At 46.6% G+C, this 20,610-nt stretch overlaps 1 protein-coding gene across 28 annotated transcripts in view; it reads left to right on the top strand.

Annotated features, from left to right (window-relative positions):
• The window catches only part of DLG1 (discs large MAGUK scaffold protein 1), a 2,685,689-nt gene that overhangs the window by 2,458,197 nt on the left and 206,882 nt on the right, over window positions 1-20,610 (top strand). For 15 of the 28 annotated variants that reach the window (XM_069618589.1, XM_069618591.1, XM_069618601.1 and 12 more), the window contains one exon: window positions 18,098-18,133. The exons of the other annotated variants lie outside the window; for them this stretch is intronic. In XM_069618589.1, coding sequence (XP_069474690.1) covers window positions 18,098-18,133 — 36 coding nt within the window. The remainder of the gene's footprint in view (window positions 1-18,097; window positions 18,134-20,610) is intronic. 28 annotated transcript variants of the gene reach the window in all.

Consider the following 20,610-nt stretch of genomic DNA (forward strand, 5'->3'; position numbering starts at 1 on the left):
GGGACACCGAAAGCACATGTGTCCCAGGGCCCAGACTCCCCTTGGTCTGTAAAAAGGGGGGGGGGGTTGATGATGTTACAATGATACCCGGGACGATGAACCCCCGGCATCCGTTAAGGCCTTTCATGACTGCATTCAGGGCCTGGCATAGTTCTTGGGGGTTGCTCTGCCCAAGGAAGCCCCCCAGAAGTCAGGAGTGCTAGCAGAGGTTTTGGGCAAGCGCACCACGATCCGGTCTGGCATCCCTCTCCAGAAGGATGTCCTGCAGGTGGGGAGAAAGGTCTGGGAGAAGCCCAGGGTCAACGCCCAAATGAACAAGAAGTGGGACGGCAGGTTCATGCTGAAGGACGGGGAGCCAATCCTCCTTGACTCCCACCCACAGCCGCATTCTTCAGTGATGGCTGCGGCCTCACTATATTCTAAACCATTGTCTTTGTCGTCTTCCTCCACGAGAGCCACCTCGAGTTGTCTTTCCAAGGAGGACAGGGTATTTGGGTGTTTGGGCAAATGCTGTTATGCCATTTCAGGACTGCATCTGAGGCAAGCTAACGCTGACGCCCTCTTGGCTGCAGCTAACCAGAAGCTGTGGTGGGAGCTCAGGCAGGTTCTGCCCAACCTCCCTTTGGAGACGCAAGCCTCCTTCAAGGATGGTCTGGCGGATGCCCGGGCCGGTGCGCAGGACCTCATGGAGTCTCGACACATCTAGCAGATGACTGTTCCTGAGTGTCGAGTTGAGGAGGACGTTATGGAATCATGCCACTAAGTTTTAATCTGATGTGCAATAGTGGATCCGAGATCTGGCCTTTGAGGGCATGGACCTCTTTCATTCGTCAACCGTTGACAAAGAAGAAAACCTCCACTCAAACTGCCAGGTTATTGGCCATCCCGACAAAGCCAGGGCAGAAGTCCTTCGCTCAGTCTCCGGGCAGGACCTAATTGAAACCCTTTGCTTTCACCGGCTTCAAGGGGTTCCAACACCGCGGTACGCAGAGGCCTGACCGGTCGCCTTGCGACGACAGGAGGAAGCAGCAGAGGACTTAGCGTTGGGTTGTTCCGCTCCCCCCTTTTCCTCTACCATCCTCTCCTCCTCTTTGTCAGATCGGGTACCCGGCTCTTTTACAGTAGGTCCTTTCACTTTTGGAGATGCAGGCGATAGAACCAGTTCTTCAATCAGACAGGGACTCCGGTTTCTAATCCAGGAATTTTGCAGTACCCAAGATTAATCGGTCTGGCCTGAGGGTTGTCCTGGACCTGTCATTTCTAAATCTGTCTTTACTGCTAGAATGCTTAAAGATGAATACTCCCATGCACATAGCGGAGTCTCTCTGTGCAGGGACTGGATGTGTTCCCTAGACCTCAAGAATGCGTACCTGCATGTCCCCATATTCCAGCTGAATCAGAAGTTTCTGCAGTTCACGATTATGTCATACCACTTTCAGTACAAGGTTCTGCCTTTCGGCCTGAACTCGGCCCCTCGTGTCTTCACAAAGTGGATGAACGCAGTGGCACCTATACCCATATCTAGCTAACTGGCTGGTGAGGGCGGGCTCAGCCGAAGGGGTGTTGACTCCTGCCAGAGGTTGGCGGATATTCTCCATCTGCTGGGGTTCTCCCCTAAACAGAGGAATTCACAGCCGTGCCCCTGCCAGGATCGTATTTTCCTCAGGGTGCGTTGAAACATGCCCGTTCAGCGGGTGTTCCCTACGCTGAGTTGCTCCTCCTTTCGCAAGGCGATAGGGCATTTTCTGGCCAACTCGACCACCTCGGCATGGTGCTTCCAGCACCTTCTGGGGCTGATGGCCTCCTGTGTGCTGATGACCTCCTGTGTGCGCTCACTGTTCAGCACGTCCACTTCAAGATGAGGCGCCTACAGCTCCACCTGGTGGCCAATTGGGATCAGGAGACGGGGTCTCAGTCAGACAGGATTCCAGTACCCCGCTCCCCTTGCCCGATCTTCGCTTGTGGGTGCTGGATGGCAATGTTGCAGTGGGTACACCCTTTACCTGACCGAATCCTACTCTGGTGGTGACAACGCACTCCTCCCTTTAGGGATGGAGGGCTACTCTGGAGGGCTACGTAATATAAATGGCGCATGGTCCAGGGCGGAAGCGCTCCTGCATATCTATCTGCTTGAGCTCAGGACAGTGGGCCTGGCCATCAAGGTATTTCTGCCCCTCATCAGGGACAGGTCTGTTCAGGTCGGGACCGACAATTCTACTACGATGTTTTACCTCAACAAGCGAGTTGCATGGAGGCGGTATCGATCTGGGAATGGGCCCTGACGGAGGAGATTTGGATTTAAGTAGTCCACCTCCCGGAGGACCGCAATGCAGAAGCGGACCAGCTGAGCTGCTTGGGTTTCAACACCTAAGAGTGGGAGTTGCACACCGACTCTTTGTTGTCCCTGTTCCAGCAGTAGGGGTTCACGGACCTGTTTGCATCACCTCGAAATTCCAAGTGCCCCCAGTTTGCTTCATGGGCAGGACGGGGTCAGGAGTCTCTGAGAGACACTTTCCAGATCTATTTGCACGGTCGCAGGTGCTATGTGTTCGCACCCCACCCCCCTTTTATGCAGCGGACCCTCCACAAGCTCTGGTCTTATGTGGACTGCAGCCTCCTGATTTGATCGCTCCACAATGGCTTTCGAGAGCCTCGTTTTCAGATATGCTGCAGTTGTGCTCCAGGGGCATGTCCACCTTGCGATCCCTGGAGCAGTGGAACATCAGAACCCGGCTAGGCTGGTGCTTGCAGCCTAGTTCCTGACCAGCTGAGGCTACAGCATGCTCAATTTTCAGATGACAACTGGGTCATCGTTTAACAGGCCAGGAGGCCTTCTCTACTCTGTCCCAATATAAGAGCAAATGCAGCAGGTTTTTGGGCTTGTGACAAAGATCTGCATCCTTTCACCTGTCCTCTGGACGCCGTATTAGCTTTTTCAGCGCACCTGGCTTGTTCTGGGGTTCAGTTGGATACCTGCCGCACTTATCTGGCAGCCATTGGGGCTTAACAGATTTTCCCCAGAGCACGTGTTTTTGGCTGCCAGCCCGGTGTTTAAGGCCCACCTCAAAGGGTTGTCTGAGCTTTTCCCTCTGGTTGTAGACAGCATCCAGTCTGGGACCTCAACGTGGTTCTTGCAGCATTGCAGCGCAAACCCTTCGAGCTGATGGCTGCTGTGGACATCCGACTCGTAACACTAAAAACTGTTCTACTGGTAGCTCTCACCTCTGCGCACAGGGTCAGCGAGCTGCAAGCACGGTCTTCGTATGAGGCCTTCACCATGTTCACAATGACAAGATCATCTTGCGCACTCTGACAAACTTCTTTTCCAAGGTGGTCTCTCCATTTCATCTGAATCAAGAGGTCTGTCTGTGGGTGTTCGTCCCGAGTGGTAGAGAGGGCCTTACATTCCTTGGACCTCAAGAGGGGTCCTTAAATTTGAATTCTTTCAGACAAAATCCTTCAGGAAGTCCGAGGCACTATTTGTCACGTTTGGGAGCTCCTCCCCTGGCTCTCGGGAATCTAAATGTCTATCTCTCTTTGGATGGTTCAGGCCATTTCGGAGGCATGTATGGCCATGGGCAAGCAGGTCCTGGATGTGATTCATGCCCATGCGGTAAGGGCTAAGGCCACAGCAATTGCGTTTCAGAGACATTCTTTCTGGGATGTCATCAGCAGGGCAGCTCCTTGGGCCACTCCCTCGGCCTTCTCCAAGCACTATTCCCTGGATACCAGCTCCAGGCACAATGCAAAGTTCGGGCAGGCGGTTCTGAAGAACCTTTTTGCTTCGTCCTTGATATGAGGCAGGTTGTCACGGCTCCACCCTATAGTCTTGTTTGTTGAATTCACCCACAAAGATGCTAGAAAGGGGACGGGACATATGAGTAATTAAAGTACTCCTACATACCGTGACCCTTTACTCCATACTGTATGGGCACCCCTCGCTAGGGATCGGAAACAACCTTTTTCACCAGAAAAAATTGTCTTCCCCTTTAAATTTAGATGCGTGCGAGGGTGCAGCCCTGAGAGCATGCTCTCCCTGACTTCGCCCACCAGCGCCACTCCCCAGTCCTCTTTTCTGCATCGACAGCAACAGACCGCTTTCACCAGCGCTCCTGGGTTAGGCCTCCAGCCTTGGCCTTGGAATTCCATGTACTTTTCCCCGGGATATTTTCTTTTCCCTTCTTTCACATAGCAATTATCAGAGATAATACTCTATCCTATGTTGCCACGCTCCTCCCTGGTGCATGTCAACGACGGCGGGCATCAGCAGGTGTCTGACCTACGAGGGTTCCTTCCCCATGTCGGATCCCCATGCACTCTGCTTCCTGTTTCTTGGCCCCAACCACAGCTGGGACGGCTGTCTGCGTATGATGCATTGACTCTGCCCTCACTGAAGAATTGTTTAGCCAGGTGGAGGGAGCGGTTCGAAAGATCACCACCAGAAGACCAAGATGTATGTGAGGAGGAAGACCATGCCCAAGGTAGGTGCCCTGTTCTCCTCTGCACCCTGCAAGGGCGACTCCTTCCCTGGGAAGTGTCCAGGGGGGCAGGGGGTCCTTCCAGGCCCTAAGACCAGAAAGGGGACCGAGGCTCCCAGAGCTACTGGCCAACAGGCCGAGGGGTCCCAGGATCCTTGCGGCCCCACTGCTGAGGGGCTGAATGCCTCTAGGACTGGGGTTCTCCCCGAGGGGTGCTGCTCCCACTCCAGGCTCACTCCCGAGGGGGCTCCTATACGCAGCAGTAGCACTGCCAGCGTAATTGCCAAGGGCAGACCGCCTTCCAGGTCTCTACCTGAGGTGCAGGGCAGGTCTGAGCCTTCACTTCTAAGCGTGCAGGTGGAGACTGGGCCCAGCTTATCAGGCACCACGCAGCAGGCATGTGGCGTGGGGCATGACAAAATGTCCGGCATACCAGACAAGATGGCGGCGCACACAGAGCCTCCTCAATCGAGAGCGCTGGCATGGGAACACACATCGAGATGGGACTGGGCAACGTCAGTTACCTGCTCTATGTCATACCCAGCCACGTCGGCACAGGGGCGATACACAGACCCCAGCTTTGTGCAACAAGGACCAGCAAGAGCACAGCAGCCACAGGGCCCGGCGCCTACACGGGCAATCCCTTCACCAGCATGCGAGGATAGGTTCTTTGAAAAGTTCCTTACCCTCATGAAATCGCCTCAGATGGGAACCATCCTCAGGGGGGTTAACAAGGACATGCTCCCTCCTGTACCACCTCAAGCTCCGACCTTGGTTCCAATTCAGGCCCTAATTCCCGTGCTCACACCAGTCACGGTAGCTGCGCCCAAGGCGCAGCTCCCGGCACTACCAGTGAGCATGCCACAGCTGCCCGCACCCAGCACACCACCAGCAGCTCCAGACCTGCAGGACACAGTGCGTGACACAGACGAGGTGGAGGATCAGGATACTCCCTCCTCCGCTAAGGCTTTCCACAAGAAGCTTGTTGGTGTGGCTGAGTACCTGGGGATCCTGCAGCCGCCAATTGAACAACCTGATGTGGGGGTCTTGCCTGAGGTGTTGACCATCCGCTCGTCCACAAGAACTGGCATCCCTCTACAAAAGGATGTACAATCCTTGACCAAGGAGGACTGGGTGAAGCTGCATTCCACGCAGTCTACGAATAAGCGCCTTAATGCCAAGTATAGGCAGGTGGAAGGGGACTCACTCATGCTATCAGTGCACCCCCAACCTTGTTCCTCTGTTATAGCTGCGGCCTCCGTTTACTCTAAGCCGCAGGCTTCTTCAGCTGCCCCAACGTCAGCCATCCTAGGGAAAGAGGAAAAGCTGTTGGAGTCATATGGCAAAGAATATACTGTAATGCCACGCTCCACCTGCGCCAGGCCAACACGGATCCTATGCTGACAATAGTGAACAAAAAACTTTGACGGACGATTGCGGACTGCCTCCTGGAGCTCCCTGCCTTTAGGCACGATTCAGGGTAGGGTTGGCAGAGGGGAAAATATGAGGACTGCTTGACTTAAGGCGACCAAGTTTAACCCTGATGTGCAGGTGCGCATTTTCGACTTGCCGTTTAAGGGGGGGCCTGTTTCACTCGACCACAGACAAGGAACTTGACAAAAAGAAAAATACCTTGCAAACAGAAGTCCTTTTCTATCTTGACAAAATCTGCACCCAAGGCTTATAGCCAAAGTCACCACCCCTCTGATAGAGGCTGTTCCTTCGGTGGCTTCAGGAGCTTTCAGGAGTGACGTGCTAGATAGCCCAACAGGTCTACTAGTCCGCCAAGCAGCACAAATCTTCTCACAAGGGTTGTTTCCAGTTCTCCTCCCAGGCACCAGCCTCAGGGTAAACAAACTGTGAGGTTGCCATCCAGATCCACAACTTTCTGGTGGGGGGGGGGGTCATCCATTCCTGGCAGGCAAGGTTTGCGGACCCATGGATTCTCTCTAGTTTCCACGGTCTTCCGTCTGCCGATACCTCCATTTCCTCTTTCCTCCCCTCTACTCCCACAGAGTGGGGCGGCAACTCTTCTTGGCAGAAATCTGCTCGCTCATTGCGAGGCAGGCGGTGGAGGAGGTTCTAGCTTCACAGCGAGGCTTGGGCTTCTATTCCCAGATATTTGCCATACATCTGACGTACCTCAACACCTCTGCCACTAGCATACAGTGACCACCACCCGAAAGGAACCTGGTATAGGTGGCCACACATAGACTCGCTCAACAATAGCAAGTTATCTCTAATCCTCACCAGCACCTACCCATGTGTCTGACCTCTCTTGGGCTGCTTAGTCACGCCTTACCAGCCACCCAAGTCCTAGAACTGCAACATGCACACACGCATCTCTTAAACTAAACCCCCTAAACCCTTGAAACGCATGTTCCCTTTGACTTCCGTGAACAGGAACCGGCGCCGCAGGATCCTTTCCTTTTTTTTTTTTTTTTTGTATTTCAGGACGGCTGCATGGGACACCCCCGCAACCCCACTCAAAATATAGTCAGCAAAGGTGCAGCGGACACCCCCGCAGCCCGAAGTACTAAATGCGTGATTTGGTCGAAATTTTCGGCCGCTCAGAATTTTCAAACGGCTGAAATTCGGCCAAATCCCGCATTCAGGCTTTTTAGCTCAGTCATTTTGGCCGATTCCCTTAGGATGCATCCTGCCCTTCTCCCCAAGGTCGTTTCCGCCTTTCACCTTAACAGGGAGATTGTTCTCCCAACATTCTTTGCGGATCCAAAGGATGAGGCTCAGAAGGTATTGCACTATCTGGATGTCAGTCGTGCTCTAAGCTTTTATCTGGACAGGACAAAGGGCTTCCGTATGCCCTGTTCATCACTTTTGGTGGGTCAAAACTAGGCTCTCAAGCCTCCAAGGCTTCCATAGCAAGGTGGATGGTGATGGCCATCAAGGAGGCGTATGAGGGGCAGCATAGGGCTTTGCCAGCAAACATGCACGCCCACGCCATCAGAGCCAAGCCCACGGCTGTGGCTTTCCAAAGACACGCCCCATGGCAGACGATCAGCAAGGCGGCTACTTTATCATCCCCATCAGCCTTTTGCAAACACTACAGCTTGGATGCCAGCGCCAGGTCGGACGCAGCATTTGGCCAGGTAGTTTGAAAGAACTTTCTGAGAGGGGAAACTCCCTATAGATAGTCTTCGTTCCAATGTATAAAAAGGTGTAGGATTGTTATTTATAGGATTATTCCCTAGGTGTAAAATGGGCATCCTCCTTCTGGTTTAAAGGGCAATACTTTGTGAGGTGACCACAAGAATAGCATGGGCGGATTGAGGCAGATAACAGTCGTTTCTCTTTAGGTTCCCGGGTGGTGGTACTGCCTTGGAGTGGGTGTACATAATATTGGCACATATTACTTCTGGTTCTGTTTCTTTGGGATACTCTGGGAACTCGCACTGATAAGGAGATTTTGACAGATGTTTTATTTTCTAGGCCTTCTAACTTAAGTTCCTGGTCATCTACCAATTCCTGGCTGGAAGATATTGACATAACTAATATAATAGAGTGACTGAAATATTCCTTTTGGGAATTTAATTTCCGTAAAGGAAATAAGCCAGTCACTAGGTATCTTCTTAGTTTCAATTTCTCTTATGGAATCATACTCCTGTGTCTATATGGAGGGATTCAGTAGACGTTTCTATCTCCTCGATCTTCTTTAGGGAAGTGATTTCCTCTTGTTTTAATACCTGCCTAATGTGGTATCTGGGTCCTACGACAGGAGATATGGGACATAAGTCGTATCTTCTGGTTTTGGCCATGACTGAACAGGGGCATAAGTCACTTCACCTACAGAGTCACCGTCTTCAGAATCTTCGGGGAAGGCTGCAATATACATATCTTCTCCTAGTCTCATGTCTACATTACCGGGAGACATTTCTAGTTCCAGGAGGTTATTGAGAGGTGTCTTTACGGTGGACATATTCTTCCCTTCCTAATCTAAAAGAATGTCTCTCAAAGTGGGTTCCAACTCATCCCTTAAAGAGCCAGGTCTGATATCAATAGGAGACAAGGTCCTTGAAGATGGTGTACCTGGGATTGGAGACTCCCAAGGAGATCTCTCTAGGGCTGAGGTCTCTTCTTCCTACTTTTCCTGTGCCTCCATTAGCTCCTCGTCTAAATTCTTGGGACAGGATTCCGTACTATGGTACCAGTCCCCACAAAATGTTCGGACCAGGGGGATTCTAAGTCCTCTTGGGAGATGATGGAAAACCCAGATAGTGATGTTCTCCTTACTTTCATGTGGTAAGAAGATTTTTTTATGGACGTTGCCATCCCCTACTTTACCCCTTTTCTTCCCCTAATGATTGGTTCCCTTGGCACCCAATTTTTTATGTTTCCCAGTTTTTCGCCCTTGTTGAGCCTCACAATTCGGGATTGGTTTGCTACTCTTAAACCTAACTTCCCTTTTTGAGTGAGCCATTGAGATATGTTTCTGAAAAAGACGGCTCTTGTTCTTTCAACTGAAGAGGAAAGTTTTCCTTAGGGAATCTCAAATCTTGGCGTGAGAGATCTGGGTTGTTGAAAGACAAGAGCGGATTGTCAGGAGGTACCTTTTTTATCAGAAGAGGGCTTTGTCTTTGAAAACCTCTCTCTCTTAGGGTAAAACAATTTTTCCTTTTTTCTACTAAATTTGTCAGGGTGGTAATTCTGGGAAAAATCTAATATCTTTGGGGTTTTGATGGGCTTCTGGGATTGATTCTCCCACATGCTCTCATTTACAAGATGTCACACTACCGCACCCCGATTTAATCTTTATGGGAGTGGAATAGAAATTGAGTAGACCAAATATCAGTTGATCTCCATAGGAGAGAAGAGGTAGTATTTTTTTATTCTCTCTCTTTGCAGGGTATCACATAGATGAATAAGCTGGTGGAATAACATTTATGTAGCCCCAAAGAGCTCATGATCTTATCTCTTCCTGGTACTACACAGTTTTGGGGACACAAGATGATAGACATTTCCTTCCACCCATTTCCTCTCAGGGAGAATAGCTTGTGAAACTAAAGAATGAAAGGTGATCCCCTCACCCCCCATCCTAAGGCTTAGGTACTCATAAGTTTGGTCAGATTCTTCCTTACTGCAGGCATCAAAGCTGATGGAGCTCTTTGTGTCTAACAGGGGGTCTTATTTTTTTTTGGTCACTCAACTTCTTATATTCTACCTTTGTCGGGCAAGCTGCATCCTACCGCTGACACCATCCATACTGTCATGGTAACAAGAGATGACAGACAATAAAACTATATTTTAATATCTTTATTTATAATCAGGATAGCGTTTCACCTAACTAACCCTATACTATGGCAGGACTTCCCTGCCTAAAGAAACCTAATAAACATAAATGTCAGGCTGTCCAAAAGCAAAGGTCTGTGTCATAAACCTATGCCATCCTCACAACTACAACCAAACTATTGGGGTATGGTCTCAACCAAAATAAGTGCTCCAAAGAAAATGTTCAAAGAATGGCAATTCCAGTTCCCATAAAGTTCTCCGGTTCAGGTCCAACACAGTTCCATTGTAACCTCCTCTCAGCAAGTGCAGAACAGCTCTGAAGTTACCTTCTGGAGATTTGCAGGTATCGTAGTTCACATCCAAGGGGTCTTCCTTCCCCAAGTTCAAACGCAACCAAAAGAAGTATCTTGAAGCTTTGTCTTGTCACTGGATTTCCACAATTCTTTATAACCCAGGACTCCCTTCCCCAAGTCTGATTTTCAGCAATAATTGTTTTCCTTCTTTCACCACAACAAAACTTTTGTTGGCGTATAGGGGTTCTCTGGTCTTGGCACAGTTTTAGACCACAGGGTCCACCCATTACAGGCCACTCAACCAGGAACCTAGCATTCGATTTTCCACAGTTCTTTATTTCACATTTAGCAGCTCTCTGGTCTTGGCGCAGTTTCAGACCACATGGTACACCCAATACAGGTCACGCAACCAGCAACTTCCAGGTCTCCTTGCGAAGTTCAACACTTGGCTAAATAAGCAGTTTTTACAGTGTCACTACTTTAACTCGTTCTTGATTCTACTGTATTCAGTGTCTTTGACTCACTTAGCTTTTTCTGTTGTTTTCAATTCAATGTTCATTAATTGCAGCTTCTTACTTTTTCAGTCAGTTCAGTTTTCCATGAATGCTGTTTTCCTTAGCTAAGTGTGCTTTTGCGTCTTTTTCAATTCAGTGTTACAAAAATGTCATTTGTCTTGTTTCATTCAATACGATATTCAATAAAGACAGCTTTGCCAGTTTTGTTCAATTCACCTTGTTCAATATTCACAATTGCAAATGGGCATATCTGTGATCCACAATTCACAGGCAGTTAGAAGGGATCCTCTCTTCCCAATACTCCTTTCCTGCTTTCCTCTGGTTTTTATTTAGTTTGTTTTCAATAACTTTGCAATTTTGCTCCCACTTCTCTAGGTCCACTCTGCAGCATCGTTTGGTTTTTACTCAGCAACTTAAGGAGACTAAAGCCAGAAACAATGTTCCTTCCATAAGAAGCTTTCAACAAGGGTTTCTCTTCTCGTGCTCAATCATCCAATTAGAACACTGTCAGGATTGCACCAGCTGCACTTGGTCACACCGTTACTATGTATTTTTGCAGTTTATACTACGCGCACTGGGTATATTTCATACATAGAAACTTACAGATTGCAGCGCTTCACTTTCTCTTGTTTGGTGCAGTTCGTAGGGGTTTTCACTCGGCCCCTCGGATGCTCTGAAGCCCCTCTTGCCTTGTTAAGGAGCAGCTTTCACAACACCTCAGGGACTGGCAACCCACCAGGCTGTGTCCCACTACGCAGCCTCTCCGATATGGAGCTCCCGTTAGAACGCCACCCTCAACATCCAGTCTCTGCTCCTTAGGGTATACTTCAGCGCCTTCTTCAGCAGTCCAGTCTGCCACAGCTCCCACAGCTGCTGTTACTACTCTGCATTCTTATAGTCTCTACTCCTGCTTTCAAAAAACTGATCTGTCGTTTGCCCTTCTCCTGACCGACTTTGCTGTCAGCAGCTCCACCTTTTATGCGCCTGTGTTTGGCTAACAGGCTACAGGTGCGAGTTCTGAGTTTGTATTGCCTGACCATAATTAAGCCAATCAGTGGGACGGGCTTGACCTTCAGTCCTGTACTCATCCTGGTCCCTCTTCTTCGTCCCAGTACTATAGAGTTTTTTACAACAGGAGATATGCACCGCTCCTAGTTGCCTCTTCGTCACAGTACTTTGTGGCCTTGCCTTTCTCTTGGTTGTCTGAGGGGGAGTTCCTAAGAGGGCTAAATGTGAGAATGCCTTCAGATTTCTCACAGGTACTGTCCCCATGTTGGAGCACACCCACAAGGATGGAGGAAAGGGGAGGGCTAGGAGTACTCTGGTCTAGTCACTACGATGAGTAACTTTAATATTTACACCATGTCATGAATATGGTATTGTGCATTGCTGAGGCGCTGAGCTTGCTTCCTGGCTTTAGTTAAAAACTAAAGCCAGAGCTGATCAATCATTCCTCTGTGTTCAGCTTTGTACATGCAATGGGTGTGTTCAATATAGCTGAATTTGTGTACCGTGTTCACCTTTATTTGGGGAATATCTCGATCACGTGGAATAACCAAATTTGAAATGCACATGGATACTTTTGAGTGCTTGATGTTTCTGGACATAGCTCAGTGTGTTAAGCATTTGTTACATGGTCCTATTCCAGATCACAGCACCAAATCCCAGCAAAGCAGACTTAGCCTTTCCTCTCTCGCTGAGGTTGATAAACCTGACTGAAAACTTTCAATGATGGGAACGTGAATTTCAAGAACTCTGGTCCACCAAACAAGGGTACAAAAACTATGGAGACCTCCCAGCCCAAAGAAGAGCATAAGTGTTAGTCAGAAAGAGGTGATTAGCTAAATTTGTGACAGTGAGGAGCGCTCTTCCCCGGGGTGCGAATACATAACCACTGTGACCATAGATAGATGGTGTACAACACTGTAATTTGTTTGACTTGCTCATGGCAACAATGTTTGAAAATAATGGCCCTCTCCAAATCTCACCTGATATTCGGATACACATGACTTCCTGGCAACTATCTGGATCCTCCATCTATGCCTTCCCTTTTGCTTCCATTCAGTCTTCTGTATCCATGTTTGACAGCTTTTACGTTCTGTGAGGCTTCTAATCTGATTTCATGTCTGTGCTTGGTCAGGTGTACTTTTATCATATGGCTAGTCCTGCATCTTTACGAAAGCCAATATACTTTCCTCGTGTCTGCCTCTGTTAAAATTGCTAGCCACAACTACTCCCATTGTGGGCTGATAATGTTCCCCTTGAAGTGACAGCTGTTTATTTTTCTGTTTCCAGCACAGCTAAGGGGCCTTCAGCAGAGTTCCCATGCTTATTTTTACCGCAGCCAGGGATTCAAATATTTGTATGCATTGTGATTGTAATCAAGGGTCCTACCTGAGATTTTTGGATCCCTTTGTTTCTTTGGTTTTCCTCTCTTACAGGTGCCGGCATCTTGGGACGTCCCCTGTTTTGGACAATTTTTCGGCATCCTTTTTCCTCTCCAGACTTGTTTTCAATGTGAAAAGAATGTGGACAGTGTATGTTTGTTTCCAGTTATCACTGGTGCTGCTTTTAGTGTTTGGGCTGGGACCACAGTAATGAGGATTGTGGATCCTACTGCTTCATCTGCCCTTAGGTAGTAAGGGAACGTGTGGCCACAACAAACTGGATTAACCAAGGGTGCATACCTCATCTGCACAGTGTCTTCTATCCACGAATACAGAGCACTCAGAACTAAAATGTTTTTTTTTTGTGGGGAGCATGAAGTAGGAAAAAAAAGAAGCCACTGCATTTAGATAATCTTCTAAACAGCAACTTTCCTCCTCATGGTGGTGTCACCACTGTTTGAGGATTCCCAGCTCCATGCCGCTGGAAGAATACGTTCCTACTCATGTGGCTGTGAGTGACAGGCCAGCCTCCCATTTCTGCTTAACGTGAGGCATTTACATTGGCCATGCTATTTGAGATCAGACCCTAGTTCAACTGGCCTGCAGAGTGCTCCAGTGAGCCCGCTGCTCCTTCACTGGCCTTTGGAAGCACCCACTCATGACTGCACCTATGGCTGTCCTGGCGCTTACTGCTGGCACCCGGCTCCAGCAGCGTTAATGTCAGTCTTCATGCCATTACCGGCTTCATAAAGTATTTTCTAGTTCCATTGTTTCTGTCTTGGGGTCATTTCTCTCATATCTTGGCATGAAACCCCTAGGTGCTTTTTAGAGGACAGAAGGACCTCTCTCACAAAGTTTGAATACATCTCCGATGAGTAGGATGATTTATTCCTTTTGAGAGGAATTGGGCAGACAAGGAGAGTTTAATATGGCTTGTTCTTTTGGTAATGCTTTGACTGATTTAACAGAGGGATTTACTAGCTGCCAGTGGCCTGGATGCAGCTCCAGGTTTGGCAATTGGAGATGTTGCCACAATCCTGGAAGGCCCATTTGTCTTTCTGTTTCGTTGTAAAGGCAGTAGATTCACCAAGTCGTACCTGCAACCCGATTGGAGTATTAAATATGTACTCATACTGATACTGGGAACCAAATCCCCTCCATAACACTTTGCTCCCTTTAAGTGAAACCCTTACTGAGCCAGTCTTCGCACTGTGGTAGAATCTGTCATATGCAGAGCGGTTTCCAAAACTTTGTTCAGAAAGTACAGACTGTTTGGCAGTCCTATTTTGGATGGCCCAAATATAAAGCCAGAAAGCGCAGTAGGCCAGGCCTCCACTGCCAGTTCACATCCTACGAAGTTCCTATACATTCTTACAGATAGGGAATTGAAGAAACTAAATGTAAAATGTTTGCTTTGGGCAGCGTTGTGCTGCTTTAGAGTATTGGGTTGGCCGAATCTGATTTGTATTTGATTGTTTCACTTCTGTAGTGACTTGGTAGGCTGAAAAATGGTGCTCTGGAGGTTGTCCCAGAGAAATGCCCATGGTTGATTCATTCAAAACCATCCTGCAGTCACACTTCAATTTTGCTAAAAGTCAGTTAACGTCGCACTTACTGTGGCAAGGTGAACCTACAGGCTGAGAAATACCTCAAATATAACAGGGAAGTGCCTACTGGCTGACTTGAAAAATCTGTTGTAAAAAGTTGTTAAGGCTGGAAAAAGGGCAAACCAATTGGTAAAGTCTGACCTGGACCCTGTGCTTTGTGTGGCATGCTCAATAGCTATGAGCGTAGTTGTGCGGTAGCATTCCTGGATGCGCACATCTGGGTTTGCCCGGGATTTACTATCCGAAAATACTAAATGTGTTTATTTTACTGCATTAGCCTTTTCGGTAATGTGATAAATCCGGTGGTTATCACTAATTCCCCAATGGGAACCCCCTCCTATGTGGCCAGGGGACAGCAGCTGTTACCTGATCCTGACCTTGGGGGCGGCTATGTGAGAGAGGATCACATGGGAGGAGACAGCCACCGGGGGAAGGTCATGGCTCCATCAAATTAGACCTGGTATCCCCCATTTTCCCTTGAAAATAACCTCACAATGTCTGAAATCCTCATGACCTATTGTCATGCTTCTGCTCCTTTTTCTATGAAGAACAGGGAAAAGCCTCATATAAAAACTATAAACCAACTTTTCCAACCTGATGGAATCGCCTTTGACAACTCCACTTACCTAAACCTTTTAATGCTTTTTCAAAGTCCATAAATCAATGGTCACCAATGGACTACCGTTCCCAGAACCCTCCAAGTACTGGGACGATGAAGAGAAAATGGAGGCAAAAAAATCACAAATTCAACCAGCATTCAAGTGTTTCCCGGCACACACCTGTGCCCGGGATATTTAAGCAGCGCAAACCAATAGATATTGGCAGCTGCTGTGGCGACTGAGAGCTGAACCTCGCTGTGAGGAGTGAGGAACCGCAGAGCCGAAACCGGCGTGGAGAAGCCAAGCAGCTCGCAGATGGAGAAAGAAGCTGCAGAGTGAAGGCTTGTTGCAGGAACGCCAGGAGCCAGTGAGGTTCTCCTTGACGTTCGAAAAAGGAGAAAGCAATACAGCGCTTACCGAAGCTCCGAGGAAAGCAGGCCTGTCCAGCAGAAGCCACGTAGGACCGGGGAACGAAGAGAAGGCGGCCACAAAGAGAAAGCAGGCTGGAATCCTTCATTTGCAGACTGCGAGAGAGAGAGAATCCATGCCAAAGAAGACTGGTGAGTCCACCCAGAAGCAGAGGGGGACACCAGGGCGCATTGAGGAGCACGGTGAGTGCAAATACATGAAAAGCAGTATACAGAGCCACATTATGGACATATTGGAAAGGGGGAATATAAAGTGCAAATAACCCCCCCTCCAATACAAGGACTTGTGGGAGTGGCAAAGACTCCAAGTGTGTGAAAACAGAAGCCCCGGCAGGAGAGTAAGCCAGGCCATTCAAAAGTGTGTGTGTGTGTGTGTCTGTCTGTCTGTCTGTCAGTCAAACGTCCTGCCACAAGAAAATACCCGGCAATTGGAAAGGATTTTGTTAAATAAGAAACCAAATATTGTAAAACCAAACAGTTTTGACTATAGGTGTGGTAGTTGGCCTAGCAAGGCCCAAAGAACTGTTGTGTAGAAAAAGCCTGAAGGTACAAGGAAGAATGCAGATAACAAGGGGGGACCTGGGAAACTCTCTGCCAGACGTGAGTCCTTGTTACAAGAGCCTTACCCAGAGTCTTTAGCTCACTATCTTTCACAGAGATGAAATATCCCACACATATCAGTCTTTGTCCTGCCCTGGGGCAGTCCAGCACCAAAATGCTGGGCAATTCTCCTCTGAACAAGAGTACCAACAGCAACCCCAGACACGTTTCGGTCTTGTTGAACCTCACCAGTAGGGTGTAGCTGTGCCTCTCTAAGAATAGTGAGCAAGGGGTTCACGTCTGGATTCCCCTAGTAACTCCCGGTGAGACCCAAAGTTACTTGAAATATGCAGATAACAAGGGGGGTCCTGGGAGACTAAAGATTCTGGGTAAGGCTCTTGTAACCAGGACTCATGTCTGGCAGAGAGTCTCCCAGGACCCCCCTTGTTATCGGTACAAGGAAGAATCCAGGGAAAGGGAACTACCCTCTGTAACCAAGAACCTTCTTTGAGGAACTTTTTGTTTGAGTCATTTATTCTTTATGAACACTTTTTCCGAACCTTCAAAGGTTAAAGACATTTTTCTTTTCACCTTTTTGTATAGTTTGACACTGGGCAGTTTTGTTTTGACTTCCTGACAGTCTGATCCCTAGTTTTTGGTTTAGGTAGGATAATTCCCCTTCGAGCATGATCAGAGGGTTTTTCCCAACCTCTTTTCATTTAATAAGTCTGTAACCAAAAACATGGCTAACCTGTGTCTAATGTTCATTTCTGACTCCTCACAGTAGCAAGGTAGAGAATGTGCTAGAAAAGTTGAAAACCAAAAATGGGATACATTACCTGGTAATAATAATCTGGTGCATTACCATTTATATACCAGGGACATCACTTCTGGCACTGACCGAGACCACGCAGAGTCACAAAATGCCCCCGGTGGCTAAAGAAAATGTTTCTGGACACATGTTTCCTCTGAGACCATTTGAGATTATGAGAAATCTATGGGAGGACGCCCTTATTCATCTCAGAGAACATTACATAAGGTGATTAACTTCCTTTTCTATCATCAGTCTCGAAGGAGGGCTCCAAAAACGAGTAATTTCCAGCAGATGGAGCATGCTGCATGTACAAGTACTGTGGATATAGGCATGTCATGCATCTTACCTTAAAGACAAAACATATTACCGCTGATACACTATATGTTTTGGCTAGTTTCCCCAGAGAGTTTTAAGTTTGGTGGCAAAATCATGAACTTGATGGTGCCAACATACAACAGCAGAATTGTGGCCACATTGCATCTTCAGAAGCTAGTTTAGAGTGATAACTTTCAAGCTGCTCATCTATGGATCCGTGGCAATTCTGGCACAGGTTAAGAGTTTTCAATATTTTCACGTTCCACAGGACAGTCCTTTACCCCAATCGCTCATGAATTTTCAGGTTAGAAATGTTAAACACATTATGTTTAAAGTTCTCAAACATTAAAGGTGACTGAGAGGACAGGCGCACTAAGTTGATTGTTGGTGAACCAGGTGGAATGGAAACGTTTTGATATGTATTGTGGGTCATCGGAAGATTCAGGAGCAAATTCTGCAACTTCTAAGAAGCGGAGGGGGGGGAATCAATATTACACCAAAGACCATGGTACAAATCCATGGATTCTCTCATACTGTGCATATGTCACAAAAGTCGAACAATGATAATTCATCATATTGGCGGCAGTTTCGGAGAAGGTCAAGATTATCCTACTCAAATATCTTTACAAAGAAAATAATTTCATAAGGAATCTCTGGTCAGTAAAATCCATGAATTTACACAGGGAAAACCTGTGTAAACAGTTTTGCATTACACTCTATCTCTTGCCCAATGCTAATCATCATTTAACATAGAAGTTTTTATTTTAACTAATCTATTATTGAACTAAAATAACAAATGTGTGATTGATTTCTTGTTTCCTTTGTAATAAAATCACTTCTTAAATTCTTCCTCCCCTGCTCTCTAACATGAAAGTAATATTGATCACAGATGAGTATGGATGTTCACAAGGTTAATTTATTTCATTTTTTACTACACACCTGTTGCATCTAGTTAATCATATTTGTGTTCCCCCCCCCCTCGGATATCAGTTTTGTGGTGTTTGTTTTTTGCCTGCCGTTTGCTTTAAAATTAAGGCTATGCTTGGCTGGCTTTTTCTTTTCTAGTTTAATTGCAGAATAGTGGCAATATTTAGGGAATTCATATCTGTTATATCATGCTGCACTATGGTTGATTGAGAGCCTCTGTTCTTTCATTTGGCATGAAAATAGTGTATTCTATATGTGTTTACATGTTTTTGCATGACTTGAATTTTAAGGCTTAAGATACAAAAGTGCATGTTTCGGAATCCCTCATTGCCTGCATGTGAAGACTAAAGCATTTTATCTACATTTGGTTCATATTGTGCCGTGGAGAACGGGCAGTTAACTGCAGTCTCTTTTTCTGTGCATTTATAATTAATCTTACTGTAAAGGTTTGTCTTTGCCCTCTTTGAAAGCACTGTGCTCCATCAGAGGGCACCACTTTAGCAATATTTGCTTTACAAGAATTATGTATAATATCCCCCAAAACAGTTCATGTTCCTACTAAACATGAACTCCCCTCCCCCACCGTACTAATTGGCATATGTTTAGAAAGGTGGTTGGTTGCAGTTGATGAGTGGGGTGGACTTCTTACTTGCAAGTTCATATTGGTTTTGTACTTTGTGCACATTGTATGCCTTTGTAGCTTTAATATAAGAGTCTGCTTCTTCAGTGAACCTTCAGGGTTCTGTAATATACCTGCTATTTCTTTTATGCAGCCTTTGAGTCACCTTTGGTTAATATTTTTAGCTCAAGCATCAAATTGCTCTTAAAATATGGGATTAATGATTTCCTTTTTTAAAAATATTTTGAAATCTATGAAAAGCACTGATTTAAGACAAACTCTATGCACCCATTACTACATACAGTTACAGGAAGTATCCGTTTAAGAAATAACATACAAGTGTTCCTTTTGAATTTATCATGATAAGAATGATATTATTACAAACAGGTGACTTAAATGTGTTACAAGGTGTAATACTCAAAGAGATAACTAAAATATGTTGCTTTTGCCTCTTTATACCACACTACAGAACCCGATATCCTTACCAACTACTGCCTGGGTCAGATTTTCTTTAGTCAGCCAAATGGCAGAAAGAAGTAACTAAACCGCTCCAGAAGGGCATAAAAAATCACATCACATCACATATTACATTTTGGCTCCTTCTTTAGGAGTCTCACTTTCGAGAAGAATCGAAGCGAGATTTGCAGTGAGCAGATGTGATCACTTCAACACACTAGGTCCACCATTGAGCACTAATTCCCGCCAAACCTTATTTTTGACCAAAGTCGCAGTAGACGATTTAAATGCTCCATAATCTCTTGCGCGAATAGATGAGAATCTCAGGCATCACTGTGGATCAAATCATTTCTAAGCAACCATAGCTAACACATCTGAATTGATGCCATGAAGGCTTGCAAGAAAATGGTTAACTGGTGGACCGCTCCCAGATCTGCATCTAGACTGAGTGTGGACCTGTAAAAGTGGCTAATATTGCATGATGTCATGAACCCATGTATAACTGTATTGAGAAAAGTTGCTTCTGAATCAAAGGATCCAAAAGAGAGTGGTTAGGGTTGATTCAGCAATCCATGGTAATGTTCATGGAACCTAGAAAAGGGTAAAGGAAACAAGTTTATACATGTACTTGCTCTCAGGATATGCCCTGCCCCTTCTACAAACCAAACACTGTGAACCACACAACAAACCCCACTTTGTGACATAGCATCTTAAAATAAACTCCCTGACCGTAATCCAAGAATACAGCATACACAATAACACTACCCGTTCTTCTCTGAAACTACCCGCCTGGCTCGCTAAAATGCTAAATGAAAGGGAAAAATGTGCAATTTACCTACGGGCTCTAGGTGAAATGCAGAATAAAAGGAAAAAAGTGCATGTTACCAACAGAAATTACCTGCTCAACTATACTCCAACCAGGAATTTCAGATGCTCACTTTAATAACTCACCAAACAAAATAATGTTGGCCAGGTTCACTGGAGTACAGAGTTCAGCCACTGCAACACAATTGATCCCTCCTGAAGAGTACAAGAAAATCACCTGGTTGTTGAGGAACACCTTAAAGACTGCCTTGTTAAGCACTCGTTTGACAGCAAATAAGTAACAAGGGATTTCCTGAGATACCAGATTGTATAGCTGAGACTACCTCTCAACCGATCTTCAGCAGCCCTTTTCCGCATTTATACATGTGTTCATGAGTCTGTATTACTCATTCCAATCTCTTATTAACCCAAATATTATTTGCTAAGAAGACATCTAAAGTAGCTGCACTTTGACGTGTTTGGAGATACTTAAAACCAGGAGACTACATTGTGCAATTTATGGATACTACAAAAGCATCTTTTTTGATAAGAGGCCTAGGCCTTCAATGCTGGTAAAGTCA

The sequence above is a fragment of the Ambystoma mexicanum genome, chromosome 10 (assembly GCF_040938575.1).
Source record: "Ambystoma mexicanum isolate Mex_15411 chromosome 10, UKY_AmexF1_1, whole genome shotgun sequence".
In the NCBI taxonomy this organism is placed as follows: Eukaryota; Metazoa; Chordata; class Amphibia; order Caudata; family Ambystomatidae; genus Ambystoma; species Ambystoma mexicanum.